This window comes from Rutidosis leptorrhynchoides, chromosome 1 (genome assembly GCF_046630445.1).
Source record: "Rutidosis leptorrhynchoides isolate AG116_Rl617_1_P2 chromosome 1, CSIRO_AGI_Rlap_v1, whole genome shotgun sequence".
Taxonomy (NCBI): domain Eukaryota; kingdom Viridiplantae; phylum Streptophyta; class Magnoliopsida; order Asterales; family Asteraceae; genus Rutidosis; species Rutidosis leptorrhynchoides.
In genome coordinates this window covers 587,631,209-587,646,021 of record NC_092333.1, presented here as the reverse complement: position 1 = coordinate 587,646,021, position 14,813 = coordinate 587,631,209, and the positions used below count along the sequence as shown (strand labels likewise).

Genomic DNA, 14,813 nt, shown 5'->3' with positions numbered 1-14,813 from the left:
TTTTTTTAAATCTAATTAAATTTCACTACACCAAAAAGACCCCACACCTTTTTCAAATATTCAAATCGACCCCCCAAACAGGAGGTAAGATGTCAAATAACCATTTTCATAAAAAATCTTAAATAAAATCCACCTAAATATTTAACGGGTCATACCTTCTCGCTCGCAACGAGTTAAATTTTTCCGACACCATCGTTAAACTCAAAATAATTTTAAGAACACAATGTAACTAACTATACGCAAAACAGACGCTTTTTAAAAAAACGTTAAATATTTGAGGTACTTTTCATACACGTTGTTTTGCTTTAAATTTTTAAAAGTCGATAATTACATAGCTAAACGCGGAGATGGACATATATTGTTAATTTAAAATAACATTTAAATCTTTCACGGGTTATACCTTTTAGTTCGACTCGAGTTGCGCTTCAACGATATCATTCTTTATCCACAAAATAATTTTACAAACTAAACGCAATAAGAAACATTGAAAACCGAACCCCAACGCGAAGCGAGGGTTCAAGAACTGGTTAACACCAAAACTCTGAATCAAATATAAACAAAGTTTGACTACAACACGTATATGTTTGACTTTTTCCTAAAAATATTTGGTAAGTTGGCATCTATATATATACCTGTATCTATGTAAAAATTAATCACATAATTTGAGAATTAAAAATAAAATTGAACATTTGAAAGAAAACTAGAAGAAATGGAGAGCACGTCGAAGCATGATGAGTCCTTCGTTGACCCTAACTCCACCGTTGGCGGTGGCGTTGAGGATGTTTACGGTGAAGATCGTGCCACCGAAGATCAACTCGTCACTCCCTGGACTGTTTCCGTCGCTAGGTATATATTATTATTAACATTACATTACAATATAATATATTACTTAATTACTAATCGCTGCAATCAATCGTATTTGTTCATTACGTGAATTTAAGCTTGTATGATCTAAGTTTGCATGTTTAACTACTCGTTTCGAAGTTAATATATGAATATATGATTGTTCATATGAAGCTTAAAATTATTGATATACCGTATACGTATATACATACATACACTGTTGCTGTATATACATACACTCACACATAAATATTTATGTATATAGCTGTTGCTGTATATGTGAAATCTGTATTTATAATCTGTGGATGTGAAACTTGAAATCGAGTTTGATAAAGTTTGGAGTGATTTACCAATTGATGATGATTTGAACTTTGACGGATGATTTACTGATTTTATGCTTGTTTAATTTTGTTTAAATTGCTTATTGAAAAAAGTAAATTAGTTTAAATTATTCAGGTTTAGGTTTATTTTTAATACTGAAAGTGAAAATGATGATTGCTTGTAGTGGATACACTTTGCTGAGGGATCCACATCATAACAAGGGACTTGCATTTACTGAGAGGGAAAGAGATGCTCATTACTTGCGTGGTTTGTTGCCACCGGCTATTGCCACACAAGAGCTTCAGGTTTGAGTTTGTTCTGTAATCTTCATGAACACTGAAGAACAGTTTAGTTCAAAAAATCGCCGTTTATGCTTATTTAAGGTAATTCGGCTTTATGTGATTTATCAGGAGAAGAAATTGATGCAAAATATTAGAAGTTATGAAGTTCCGTTGCACAAGTATATGGCTATGATGGAACTAGAGGTATCTATCACTTGAAACTTCATATTGTCTTCATTGACTTTTCTTTGACTTTCAGTGATCAATATATTTAACATTGAAAATTGTTACTGCACAAATGATCAGATTATTGGCAGTTCATATTGTGTTCGATGTATTGCCTTAAATATTGACAATATGGTTTACAGGAGCGAAACGAGAGGTTGTTCTACAAGCTTCTTATTGATAATGTGGAAGAACTTTTACCTGTTGTATACACTCCTACAGTTGGAGAGGCCTGCCAGAAATATGGAAGTATTTTTAAGCGTCCTCAGGGTCTTTACATTAGTTTGAAAGAGAAGTATGTATTTTAGATTGAGCTGTGTTTACTTGATATAGGTTATAATAATTTAGTATGAGTTAACAATTATGTGAATTTGCAGGGGAAAGGTTCTTGAGGTACTAAAGAACTGGCCCGAGAGGAGTATTCAAGTTATCGTGGTGACAGATGGCGAGCGTATTTTGGGACTAGGAGATCTTGGATGTCAGGTAAAATAAGCTGATTCTGTTTCCTGTATGATTTCGTTTCATAAACGTCATTAAAGTTTTATCGGTTTTGAACTTGTGATAGAATTGTAGTCTAAAAATGGAACTATTTATGTACAGGGCATGGGTATTCCGGTTGGGAAACTTGCTTTATATACCGCACTTGGAGGAGTTAGGCCTTCTGCGGTAAGTTTTCATTCGAAATGTGATGATTCTTGATAGTGGTTATAATATGATTACTTGCTTTTGTATTCAATATATTAGGTAGATATACACATGTGCCAATTTATATCCGTATTCATTGCAAATTTATTAATGGTTATTAACTTGACTATGCAGTGCTTACCTGTAACCATTGATGTGGGGACAAACAACCAGAAGCTACTGGATGATGAGTTCTATATTGGCCTCAAACAAAAGAGGGCCACTGGGAAGGTACATTGATTACTGCACGTGGTCATAACGTACTTATGTCTCGCATTGTAATGGATACAAATTTTACATGTTATTAACTTTTTTTTACTGTAGGAATATTATGAGTTACTAGAAGAGTTCATGTCTGCAGTCAAGCAGAACTATGGTGAGAAAGTCCTTGTGCAGTTTGAAGATTTCGCAAATCACAATGCGTTTGAGCTGTTATCCAAATATAGAAACTCTCATTTGGTATTTAATGATGATATCCAGGTATATATAGTTGGTTGATCAATTACCCTGGTGCTAGTTTCTGTATCACTGTATAACTATGTTTCTTTTGGTTCAGGGGACTGCATCTGTGGTTCTTGCAGGACTTGTTGCATCACTGAAATTACTTGGTGGTAGCTTGGCTGATCACACCTTCATGTTCCTTGGTGCTGGAGAAGTGAGATTTTTATTTTTGTACATTAATTTATTATTTATATTTATATAATATATGAAAATATGAATATAAATATGCTAATCTTTGAATCAATATCTTATCCTACACATCATTGTGTTTCAGGCGGGAACTGGCATAGCAGAGCTTATAGCCCTTGAGATATCAACAAAGGTACAACTTCAATTTGTAACAATACTGAGTATGTGTAAGGTACATATATGATTTCTAGTGTTCTTATCACTTGATTTTTACAGACGAATATTCCTATCGAAGAAACTCGCAAAAAGATTTGGCTTGTGGACTCTAAGGTGGGTAAACGTGGATCAATATTTTGTTATATTATCGTGCTGCTTTTGTTCTTACATGGTAAATAAATGCTTTTTCAGGGGTTAATTGTTAGCTCTCGTAAGGGATCCCTTCAGCACTTCAAGCAACCATGGGCTCATGAACATGACCCCCTTTCAACTCTTTTAGATGCCGTCAAGGTGAGACGACTTCACAAATTTTTTTTTTTTTTTTTACCGATTAATAAAAAACTTATAACTCATTTTGCATATTCACTGATTTTCTTTTTCAATTTTTATTAGGCCATCAAACCAACTGTCCTCATCGGAACATCTGGGGTTGGACAGACATTTACAAAGGACGTGGTTCAAACTATGGCAGCCAACAACAAGGCTCTCTCTCTCTCTCTCTCTCTCTCTCTCTCTCAACACACACACACACACACACACACTTGTTCATTTCATCATTCATATATAACCATGGTTGTAAAAGTCCCCCGACTAGTCGGGATTTTGAAGTAGTCTGACTGGTTCCCTATTAGCCTTCCACTTACCCAATTTATTCGGTTAAAGTTGTCAAAAGTTTCAATTTAATCCGTCAAAGTCCGATTTATTTGGTCAAGATCGGTCAAAATAGGTCAAATACAAAGTCAAAGTTGGTCAATGTCTGACGATTAGTCCCCCGACTAGTCTCAGACTTGGCCAATTAGTCCTTACAAGGTCCGGACCAACTTCCCTGACTACAGACTTTTACAATCTTGTATATAACAGAGAAACACAAACTAAAGTAACGATTAAAAATGTATGCAGACACCACTTATTATGGCTCTTTCCAATCCAACATCACAAGCTGAGTGCACTGCTGAACAAGCTTACACTTGGACTGAGGTTCTTAAACTTAGAAACTTCTTATCATTTGAGCTTCTATACGAAAATAATTTCATCTTAAAACAAACCTAACACTTAATCCATCATTGTGTAGGGCCGTGCCATATTTTCCAGTGGCAGTCCTTTTGATCCTTATGAATACAATGGCAAACTCTTCATTCCTGGCCAGGTCATACTTTCTCTTTTACATTATGGTCTTGGTGATATACAAACTGTGATTTAATCATGCATGCTCATGTTCTTTTCTTTTTTTATATATATTCAGGCAAATAATGCTTACATCTTCCCTGGACTTGGTTTTGGATTGGTCATTGCTGGTGCAATCCGTGTACATGATGAGATGCTTTTGGCAGCATGTAAGCACCATTATTAATATAATTAATACCATAAAGGATGCATTAAAAATAGTTACATATATATGAATCTGTTCAAACTGGTGTGTACATGTATCAGCGTTTTACTAATTTATTGAAATGTGTGTTGATTCAGCGGAAGCATTGGCTAATCAAGTAACACAAGAGCACTACGATAAAGGGATGATTTATCCTCCACTCACTAACATTAGAAAGATTTCGGCTAATATTGCTGCAAGTGTTGCTGCTAAAGCATATGATCTTGGTGAGTCCTATCTTACTTATCTGTCACAAAATGGGTGGGTCAGGTTGTTCTGGTCATAATGAGTAACTTTTTGCATCTTACTTTCTGCCCGATACTTCAAGTTTCTATGAATTACAATAATCAGAGTATTTTGAATTGATCTAAATAACAAAATGATGTGAATTACAATGTTTTATCATGCATTAAAAATATAATTTGGTTGACTTGTGACCATCTGTGACCTCTGACCTGGACACCTTTTCTTTTGTATTCAGCTACTTCAATTACAGGCAGAAAAACAATTGTAAATCGTTTTCTTAATTTTAACAACTCGGAGTCATGAATTGCAGGTTTGGCAACACATCTACCCCGCCCCGCAGATCTAGTGAAATATGCTGAGAGCTGTATGTATACTCCCAACTACCGAAGTTACAGATGAACCATTAGCTAACTCCTATGTGGTTCGAGTTTTGCTTTTTCCCGTCTATTGTCATATTTTTTGTGTTTCCTTCATGTATTTTCTAATCATTGTTTTCTTTTTCTTGAGTATTGATTTCGGACACAGTTGTTATGGTGTGAATGCTGTGTAGTTCAATAACAATAGAACTTTAATCATTATATTGAATATTGACTTTATTTTACTTCAGTCTGTGTCAAGTTATAATATACTCGCCTTCTATGGCGATCACGAAGATCTGTCAAAACTATCAGAATTTTTCGTTAGACCATTCGTATTAGCAATTTAATCAAAGACAAATGCGAAAGATGTGATCATGACGATATAACTAAGTGACTAGTAAACACATGATGTTTGCAATCGAATATATAACTATAAAACTTTAATCACTTCATATTAAATTGAGTTAAACGAATATTACTAATCCTAATATTATTTGTTGTACACTTGATTCCCAACTGACAATAGTTGCATTCTGTAATTCAACAAACCGAATGCCATATCTTCGAGTTCAGGGTTTGTATGTACTAAGATCAGCATGGGTGTCTTGGTATCGTTGAAGAAGATACTTGTCACATCTGATAGGAGGAAACCTAAATTTTAAAAAATTAAGAGAGCCAAATATCAGTTGATAAATCTCAAATTAAAAAACGTTGTTATATCTACACGTTCAACTATATAGTATGCAAATTGAATACTGTAAGGGAAAAGGTAAAATGTCACCAGCTTCCGACTGTTCATACACGTTTATTAGGCGCTTGATGTTGCATTGAAGTGCAAAAGTTTCAAGCTAACTTGGTAGAGATGTAAAGTTCAACTCATTTACTACTTATGAATGTGTCAAATTCTGGGTTACGTTCTCTAATGGGTCAAATGGGTACTAAAGAATGGAACAGTTCAAATGGGGTGAATACTTTTGAACTTGAACCATCATTAGAAGTGTATTCACACAATCAGAAGAAGTTAAACGCCAAACTCGACCAACCCGTCCATTTTGACATATTCGGTACTTCAAATTTATGCTAAAACCAAGTTATTTCTCTTGTGCAGTATTGAGAAAGGCACTATTTTTTTCGTATAGCAGTGATCATGGACAATAAGTGCCGGTACTCTGAATTCAATTTTTCATAAGTTGTCCAAAATCAATCATTCTTACAAACTAAGTAGAGCATATAATTACTTTCTTAATGGAGATGTTTAAGAATACTTACTTGGGAGGGTTTAGTTTTGATTGGCAGGTAGGCAAGCACTCAACCACACAATCATGACTAGGCTCTACAAAGTATGGAATCTGCTTGTAAAAAAGTAGGAAAAGATTAGTTTGTAAGATTTCATACTTAAAAGATGAAAGGTTTAATAAGAAATTAAAATACTTTACACACAAGACAAGGTGTGAAAAAGTTGTCATACAAAGAATCAATCTAGAATGAAGAAAGTTTACTGTATAAACGGAAGGTCTTACAGAATATCTCTCTTGGCCATTGCCCAACACTCGGTGTAACGTTGACCTGTTTAGGTAAAATTTAGGACAGGTTGCATAGGACAAGGATACAATGTGGCAGATTGCTAAAAACTAAAAAATGTATTTCAAATTGGATATTTTGCATTATTTTAGTCAGCATAGTGTTTGTTCAGTTGGACTTTTGTCCTTTGAGTTAATACCATTAAGAGACAAAATACATGTTATTAAACATAAATTTAATGTTACCATATTATTTATTTATTTATAAGTAGCATATATTATGTTAACATAATAAAGTAGAAACCCTCTACCTGAAAATACCATTGCTCCATCGTTCGAGCATATCAGCAATATTGACCACAAACGCTCTGAAAGGAACATATAAGCTATCATAAATAAAAGCGAATAAAACACTACTAATTATCTTTTATAGCATATATATATTCTCCCGACTTACCCTTTTAACGGTTCAACATATTCCCAGACCCGAGGTGTCCCATCTTTATTCTTGCATATCTAAAAAACACACAAATATTTCAGAAACCGAAAAATATGCATTAAGTGGCTAGTACGAACTTTGCATACTTGTAGCCCAGGGACACCATCTGTAGCCAAGAGAGTAATGAAACCAAAATCAGAGTGTGCACCAGCTCCATATATTCCCTTTACAGGGTCAGATACTTGAGCTATAACATAAACCACCTTTATTATTATTGTCTTTTATGACAAACACCTTAAACATTTAAAAGGGCTTAAGAGTTCAAATTTTTACCACCGTAATGCAGCAAGCGTAAGGTTGCAATAGGCTTGCCGAGTATATCTGGTTGGTTAAAAAAGTTGGCATCTACATCAAGTGCAAGAGCTATAAGCCTTGCAATTTTTCTAACTACCTCCCTAAAAATGTCACAATTAAACATTGAGAACCGCAATCGACAGTTGACTATATGTTTTACAGGAAGCTAAATAGCATTGAATTTGGTAATTTATAGGATCGTAAAATCTTACAGAGCTTGTTGATGATATTTTTCCATAGTTGGCCTCCATAGAGGTAAGATATCTGTCACCAACACTCATACCTCTTAGAGAATTTGAATTTTGATAGCAACAATTAGATTTTGATGTTTGAATTTTTGATTTTTTGTTATCACAATTCAGTTTTGATTCACCTAAAGTTTTCCTTTTTAACAAAAATCCTTTTACCTATTAATTCCTAAACGAGTTCCCATTTTTGAACACTCAAATAAGACTCACTAAATTTACATTAATACCTGAGTCGGGCCATAAATTTGGCCCATAAAATTCCCTTTGAGCTTCAGGATCATCTTCAGGCAATTCAATACCCATATAAAATCCTTCCTTGTAATCACCTATGATATAATATTGAATTATGATTGACGAAAGTTAATTAATCCTGCAGTTCAGCTACTTATTGGAAACTTTTTATAACAAACTAACCATGGAGTTGATGTTGAGGATCAAGAGTTTCATCAAAAACAGGTGTATAGCCTCGATGTTTTTCATTTCTAAGAAGCTTCATTTTTTGCTCTAATGGAAGATCAAAAAACTTCTTGCTTTCATTAAAAACTTGATCCATAAAATCTTCACTGATACCATGATTGGTTATATAAAAGAAACCAGAATCCATGCATGCCTATCAAATACATAAACATAAGTTCCAAATTAATCATTTCATGTTCAAACTCAATATAAATAAAATAAAATAAAATAAAGAAGTCACACTATCTGATAATCTGATATGTAGAGCAAAATCAATACAATCAACATGTATATTCTTCACCAGCAATTTAATTTTTAACTCTGAATGCACACAGCACATGATATGCACGTGTTTACACATAAACACACAACAACACAAGATTATTCAATTCACCTACATAAACAATAGCAGCATATAGACATACATGCATACATAGTCACATAGAGATATTGATTGATAATTGATGATAATATGACAATAAAAAAACAAATAAAAATAGATACAAACAAACACACGTATAGAAATAAACCTGTTTGAGTGAGTAAACAGAGGAAGTGATATCAGGGGATGAGAGATCAATAGTATTCAAGTTTGAAACTTCTTTGCAATCCACCATTCTTTCTCTTCTTTCTTTAATTTGTGCTTTTGACTTTTGATTTCAAGCTTATTCTTTTTTTTCTTGATTTGATTTTAATTTTTAGGTGAAAGAAATTAGGTGAATCTGTAAGTGTCTGCCGTTTGAATCTTTATTTGCGATGATCTATCAGAACATCACAGTATGTAGAAAATATTTTTTTTAAGTTATCTGATTTTGATTCTTCTGTCTTGCTTTGTCATTTATTTATTTTATGTTATTATTATTAGACGGCTAATATCGGTGCATGGTTGACCGCGCCGTTGGCTACGCCATTCAACGGCGTTGATACTAGCAAGCGTGATGTGGCTTGCGGACGTATTGCGTGGTTCATGGAGCCGTTGCTCGGCGCATTCAACCAATCAAGTCTTTAGGTTTAAGTAATAATAAAAAAAAAAGTCAAAATTTAACCCTTTAAATTCAAAGGTTGAATTTTTTTTTTTTTTCTTTTTCAAATCAATATTTACTCCATTATAAATAAACTCACCATTTCATACTTTTTCACTCCATTTCAATACCATTTAATCAACTTCATTCCAATTTCATTCAACATTCATCATGACTTCGTGTTTAATATGACGGTGGTTAGGAAAATATCATGGTGGTTCTTCTAAAATATTACAAGATAGTTCTTGTTACCGGATTTGATTTAGCATTTTGTTCGATTTAATACGACAACAAGTTGATTTCGAGACACGGAGTTTGCCTATTATGATTAAGGCTGGTAAGAACTACGGTTTCTTAAAAAGACTAAAAAATAAAAACATAATTAACGTCAAATACAACGTAATCCAATACTCCACTCAACAATATGTTCGAATACTTCGTATATAAAGGGCCCACTTTTGTTTATTGAACAGGGCCCATAAACTTGGCAGGACGGCACTATGTACATGTATCAGCGTTTTACTAATTTATCGTAATGTGTGTTGATTCAGTGGAAGCATTGGCTAATCAAGTAACACAAGAGCACTACGATAAAGGGATGATTTATCCTCCACTCACTAACATTAGAAAGATTTCAGCTAATATTGCTGCAAGTGTTGCTGCTAAAGCTTATGAACTTGGTGAGTGCTTATGAACTTGGTGAGTCACATCTTACTTATCTGTCACAAAACGGGCGGGTCAGGTGGTTCTGGCCATAATGAGTAACTTATTGCATCGGAAGGGTTCAGGTGTAGGTTCATATTGGGTTGAAAAGAGTATTCTAAATTGAGATCTAAAAAATAACAGAATGATGTGAATTACAATGTTTTATCATGCTTTAAAAATATAAATGTGTTTTGTCACCTCCTATGACCTCTGACCTGGCCACTGTTTCTTTTGTATTATTTAGCTACTTCAAATACAGGCAGATAAACAATAGTAAATCGTTTTCTTAATTTTAACAAATCGGAGTCATGAATTGCAGGTTTGGCAACACGTCTACCACGCCCCGCAGATCTAGTGAAATATGCTGAGAGCTGTATGTGCACTCCCAACTACCGAAGCTACAGATAAACCATTAACTAACTCCTTTTGTGGTTCGAGTTTCTGCTTTTTCGAGTCTATTGTTATCTTGTTTTGTGTTTCCTTCATGTATTTTGTAACGATCATGTTATTTTCTTGAGTGATTTAGTATTGATTTTGGACACAGTTATTATGGTGTTAATTATGTGTAGTTCAATAATAATTGTACTTTAATCATTATATTGACTTTTTTTTTTTACTTCATTAGACCATTCGTATTAGCTATTTAATCAAAGACATGCGAAAGATGTGATCATGAAGCTATAACTAAGTGACTGATAAACACATGATGTTTGCAATCGAATAAAACTATAAAAGTTTAATCACTTCATATTAAAGCTTACTTAAACGAATATCACTAATCCTAATTTTATTTGTTGCACGATATAGTTAACATGCAATTACTATGAAAATAATTTAATTCCCAAGTCCCAACTGCCAATAGTTGCCATTCTGTAATACACAAAACCGAATGCCATTTCTTGAAGTTCAGGGTTTGTATGTACTAAGATCAGCATGGGTGTCTTGATATCGTTGAAGAAGATACTTCTCGCATCTGATAGGAGGAAACCTAAATAATCAAAATGTTAATTGAGCCAAATATCAGTTGATCACCATTAGGCAAAAAAAAAAAAAAAAAAATGTAGTATCTATTCAACTATATCGTATGCAAACTGATAACTGCAGGGTAAAAGGAAAAACGTCGCCAACTGTCCAAACACGTGTATTAGGCGCTTCATGGTGTATTGAAGTGCACAAATTTTCAAACTAAGTAGAGGTGTAAAGTTCGAACCATCTACTTATGAATGTGTAAAATTTTGGGTTATGTTATCTACTGGGTCAAATGGGTACTGAAGGATGAAACAGTTCAAATCGGGTTGAATACTTTTGAACTTGAACATCATACGGAGTTTATTCAGACAATCAAATGCATAAAATCCTCCCAAACTCACTTTATTGAAGAAGTTAAACGCCAAACTCGAGTGACCCGCCCATTTTGACACATTCAGCACTTCAAATTCTTACTACAGCCAAGTTACTTCAAATACTTACTTGGACGGGTTTAGTTTTGATTGGCAAGTAGGTAAGCACTCAACCACACAATCATGACTAGGCTCTACAAAAAATGGAATCTGCGTGTACAAAACCCAGGAAAAGATTAGTTTGTATAATTTCTTACTTAAAAGATCAAAGAATTAAGAAATTGAAATACTTTACAAAGAAGATAATGTGTAAAATTTATCGTTCTTATCATTCAAAGAATCAATCTAGAATAAAAAAAGTTCATTAATTAAACGGAAGGTCTTACAGAATATCGCTCTTGGCCATTGCCCAACACTCGATGCAACATTGACCTGTTTAAGTAACAGAAACAATCAAAAATCAAACCTTTTGGACTATAAAGAACTAACAGAAACAATCAAATTATAGATTTTCGGCTTCATCTCAGAAGACAACTACGCAAATCAACAACAAAAAGTAGAAATCTCTACCTGAAAATACCATTGCTCCATCGTTCTAGCATATCACCAAGATTGACCACAAATGCTCTGCAATGAACATATAAGCTAACATAAATAAAACACACTACTAATAATCTTCTACAGCATATATATTCTACTAACTTACCCTTTTAACGGTTCAACATATTCCCACACCCGAGGTGTCGCATCTTTGTCCTTGCATATCTAAAAAAAAAAAACACAAAAAGATTTCAGAAACTGAACAATATGCATTAATTGGTTAGTATGAACTATGCATACTTGTAGACCAGGAACACCATCAGTAGCCAAAAGAGTAATCAAACCATAATCAGTGTGTGCACCAGCTCCATATATTCCCTTTACAGGGTCAGATACTTGAGCTACAACATAAACCATCATTCTTATCGTCTTTTATAACACAAAATATTAAAAACATTGAAAAATTACAAGTACCATTTAAAGAGTTTGAATTCTTACGTCCATAATGAAGCAAGCGTAACGTTGCAATAGGCTTGCCAAGCATCTCTGGTTGGTCAAAAAAATTGGCATCTACATCAAGTGCAAGAGCTATAAGCCTTGCGGTTTTTTTAACTACTTTCCTAAAAAATGTCACAATCAAACATTAGGATCCGCAACGAAAATTGGCAGTTTACGGTCATAGTACCCGATATATACGCTTTACAGTTTGGTAATTTATAGGATCGTAATATCTTACAGTGCTTGTCGATGATATTTTTCCATGGTTTGTCTCCATCCAGGTAAGATATCTGTCACCAACATTCAAACATCTTAGAGAATTTGATTAATAAGAATATTAAGACCCGGCTGACGTTTGAATATTGTAGGCGAACAGAACAGAACACTCTGTAGGAGTTTTTCGAGGATTTGAATTTTAAAAGTACCAATTGGTTTAAAATGTTTGGATAAATGTAGTTTGTTTTATATGACTATCTTACTTATAATAGAAAGGTCATAAGATCATTTTAGATAATTAGTTGTATACCATCTGTAACGAAATGATAACTTTTTAGCCTTATTTAGAAGACTTTCACTTTTAATTCACATGAACTTTTTCTTCTTTTTAACGAAAATACCTTTCACCAAATAATTGACGAATTACCATTTTCGAACACTCAAATAAGACTATAAATTTACAATAATACCTGAGCCCGGCCATAAATTTGGCCCGTAAAATTCCCTTTGAGAATCAGGATCATCTTCAGGCAATTCAATACCCATATAGAATCCTTCTTTGTGATCACCTATAATATTGATTAGCGAAAGTTATAAAATCCTACAGTTTCAGCCAAGGGCGGAATATATTGAAGACATATATTGAAGACAGGTAGGGGCCCCTGCCCCATCTGCCCCCGTTGTCAAGGAAAAACTTATTAAGTTTTTGCACCCGCCCCATCTTTTTTTTTTTTTTTTGGAACGGCCAAATATCATTAAACGAAACTACCCTCTAGCAAGATGCTAGAAAGGTATTACAACGGGGCTAAAAGCCAAGTGTTCCAATTTAAACCAGACTTGGCTCTAAAACGAAGCCAAGAGGAAGAAAAAAACTTAACCGAGTCAACAATATTGCACCCACCCCATCTGTGTTCGGGTTCAACTTCTGCCACTGGTTTGAGCTACTTAAAAAAAAAAATAGCGTGTATATGAAACATTTGTGCAGTCATGATAGTTGAATTATGAAAATCTACAATAATAAGAAGATTATTGGAAACTTTTTATAACAAACTGACCATGGAGTTGATGTTGAGGATCAAGAGTTTCATCAAGGACAGGTGTATAGCCTCGATGTTTTTCGTTTCTAAGAAGCTTCATTTTTTGCTCTAATGGAAGATCAAAAAACTTCTTGCTTTCATTGAAAACTTGATCCATAAAATCTTCACTGATACCATGATTGGTTATATAGAAGAAACCAGAATCCATGCATGCCTTTGAAAATACATAACAGATCAGACATCTTAACATGAATTCCAAATTAATCATATCATTTTCAAATTTTCAAAAAAATAAAAATAAAATAAAATAAAAAAATAAAAAAAAATCTAATTGTGGAACTAAATCATTACAATCAACATGTATATTCTTCACCACCTATCCAAAATTTTCATCTGACTGCACACAGCACATGATATGCACGTGTTTATACATACACACACAATAACACAAAAATCATTAATTTCCCCTGCATAAACAAAAGCGGCCTATATATACATATATAGATAGATAGATATATAATATACACAATTTAGGCAAATAAAAACAAAAACACATATAAAAAGTGACCTGTTTGAGTGAGGAAACAGAGGAAGTGATATCAGGGGATGAGAGATCAATAGTATTCAAGTTTGAAACTTTTTTGCAATCCGCCATTGTTTCTCTTCTTTCTTTAATTTGTAATTTTGACTTTTGATTTCAAGCTTATTCTTTTATTCTTGATTTGAATATTAGTTTTTGTCTGGAAGAATTGGGTGAATCTGCAAGTATCTGCCGTTGAATCCCTATAGGCGAAGAATCTATCAGACCATCAACATCATGTAGATTAATTTTTTAAGTTATTTGATTCGTAATGTATTTTGATTCTATTAATTTTAAATTTAGTATTTATAATAAATAATAATTAATTATTAATTAATTCATTTATTTATCAAAGAGAAAATTGGATAAATGGTCCCTGTGGTTTACATGAAATGGGGTAAATGGTCCCTGATGTTCATTTTCGAGGTTTGTTGTCCTTGTGGTTTACATAGCCGATGTAAATGGTCCCAATTTCTGACAGACGTTTATTTCATCCGTCAAGTGTAATCACGTGCCAAACACGTGATGGGTAAAATCGTCCGTTTAAATTAAACGGATTGTAGTTCATTCAGATTCACTGTTCGTTCATCATCATCTTCAACGTCTCAAACTCACAAATCTCAAACTCACAAATGATGATTTACACTTTGAATTGAACATATATTTGTAATCTAGTGTCAATTC

The 14,813-nt window shown here is 33.6% G+C and overlaps 4 protein-coding genes across 4 annotated transcripts; 2 read left to right on the top strand and 2 right to left on the bottom strand.

Moving 5' to 3' along the window:
• The first annotated feature begins 672 nt into the window (after positions 1–672).
• On the top strand, positions 673–5,426 carry LOC139883206 (NADP-dependent malic enzyme-like). The gene is made up of 18 exons (XM_071867417.1): positions 673–846; positions 1,349–1,469; positions 1,575–1,649; positions 1,814–1,965; positions 2,048–2,153; positions 2,271–2,336; positions 2,490–2,585; positions 2,679–2,834; positions 2,911–3,009; positions 3,130–3,177; positions 3,261–3,314; positions 3,393–3,491; positions 3,594–3,683; positions 4,101–4,178; positions 4,273–4,347; positions 4,444–4,534; positions 4,668–4,796; positions 5,126–5,426. Exons 1-18 carry the CDS (start codon positions 710–712, stop codon positions 5,212–5,214), a joined length of 1,761 nt encoding a protein of 586 aa, XP_071723518.1. The 5' UTR covers positions 673–709; the 3' UTR covers positions 5,215–5,426.
• A 106-nt stretch (positions 5,427–5,532) lies between these two features.
• LOC139839855 (azadirone synthase LFS-like) lies at positions 5,533–8,997 on the bottom strand. Its single transcript, XM_071830370.1, has 11 exons — positions 8,722–8,997; positions 8,150–8,345; positions 7,963–8,061; positions 7,700–7,751; positions 7,467–7,588; positions 7,280–7,380; positions 7,152–7,210; positions 7,006–7,062; positions 6,695–6,740; positions 6,444–6,523; positions 5,533–5,825 (listed from the first exon to the last, which is right to left on the bottom strand). Exons 1-11 carry the CDS (start codon positions 8,806–8,808, stop codon positions 5,744–5,746), a joined length of 981 nt encoding a protein of 326 aa, XP_071686471.1. The 5' UTR covers positions 8,809–8,997; the 3' UTR covers positions 5,533–5,743.
• A 457-nt stretch (positions 8,998–9,454) lies between these two features.
• On the top strand, positions 9,455–10,326 carry LOC139840642 (NADP-dependent malic enzyme-like). Its single transcript, XM_071831099.1, has 3 exons — positions 9,455–9,550; positions 9,765–9,893; positions 10,238–10,326. Exons 1-3 carry the CDS (start codon positions 9,538–9,540, stop codon positions 10,324–10,326), a joined length of 231 nt encoding a protein of 76 aa, XP_071687200.1. The 5' UTR covers positions 9,455–9,537.
• A 288-nt stretch (positions 10,327–10,614) lies between these two features.
• Positions 10,615–14,384, bottom strand: LOC139841267 (azadirone synthase LFS-like). Its single transcript, XM_071831689.1, has 11 exons — positions 14,118–14,384; positions 13,568–13,763; positions 12,983–13,081; positions 12,535–12,586; positions 12,297–12,418; positions 12,099–12,199; positions 11,965–12,023; positions 11,829–11,885; positions 11,645–11,690; positions 11,389–11,468; positions 10,615–10,906 (listed from the first exon to the last, which is right to left on the bottom strand). The coding sequence occupies exons 1-11, from the start codon at positions 14,202–14,204 to the stop codon at positions 10,825–10,827; spliced, it is 981 nt and encodes a 326-aa protein (XP_071687790.1). The 5' UTR covers positions 14,205–14,384; the 3' UTR covers positions 10,615–10,824.
• Positions 14,385–14,813: the final 429 nt, after the last annotated feature.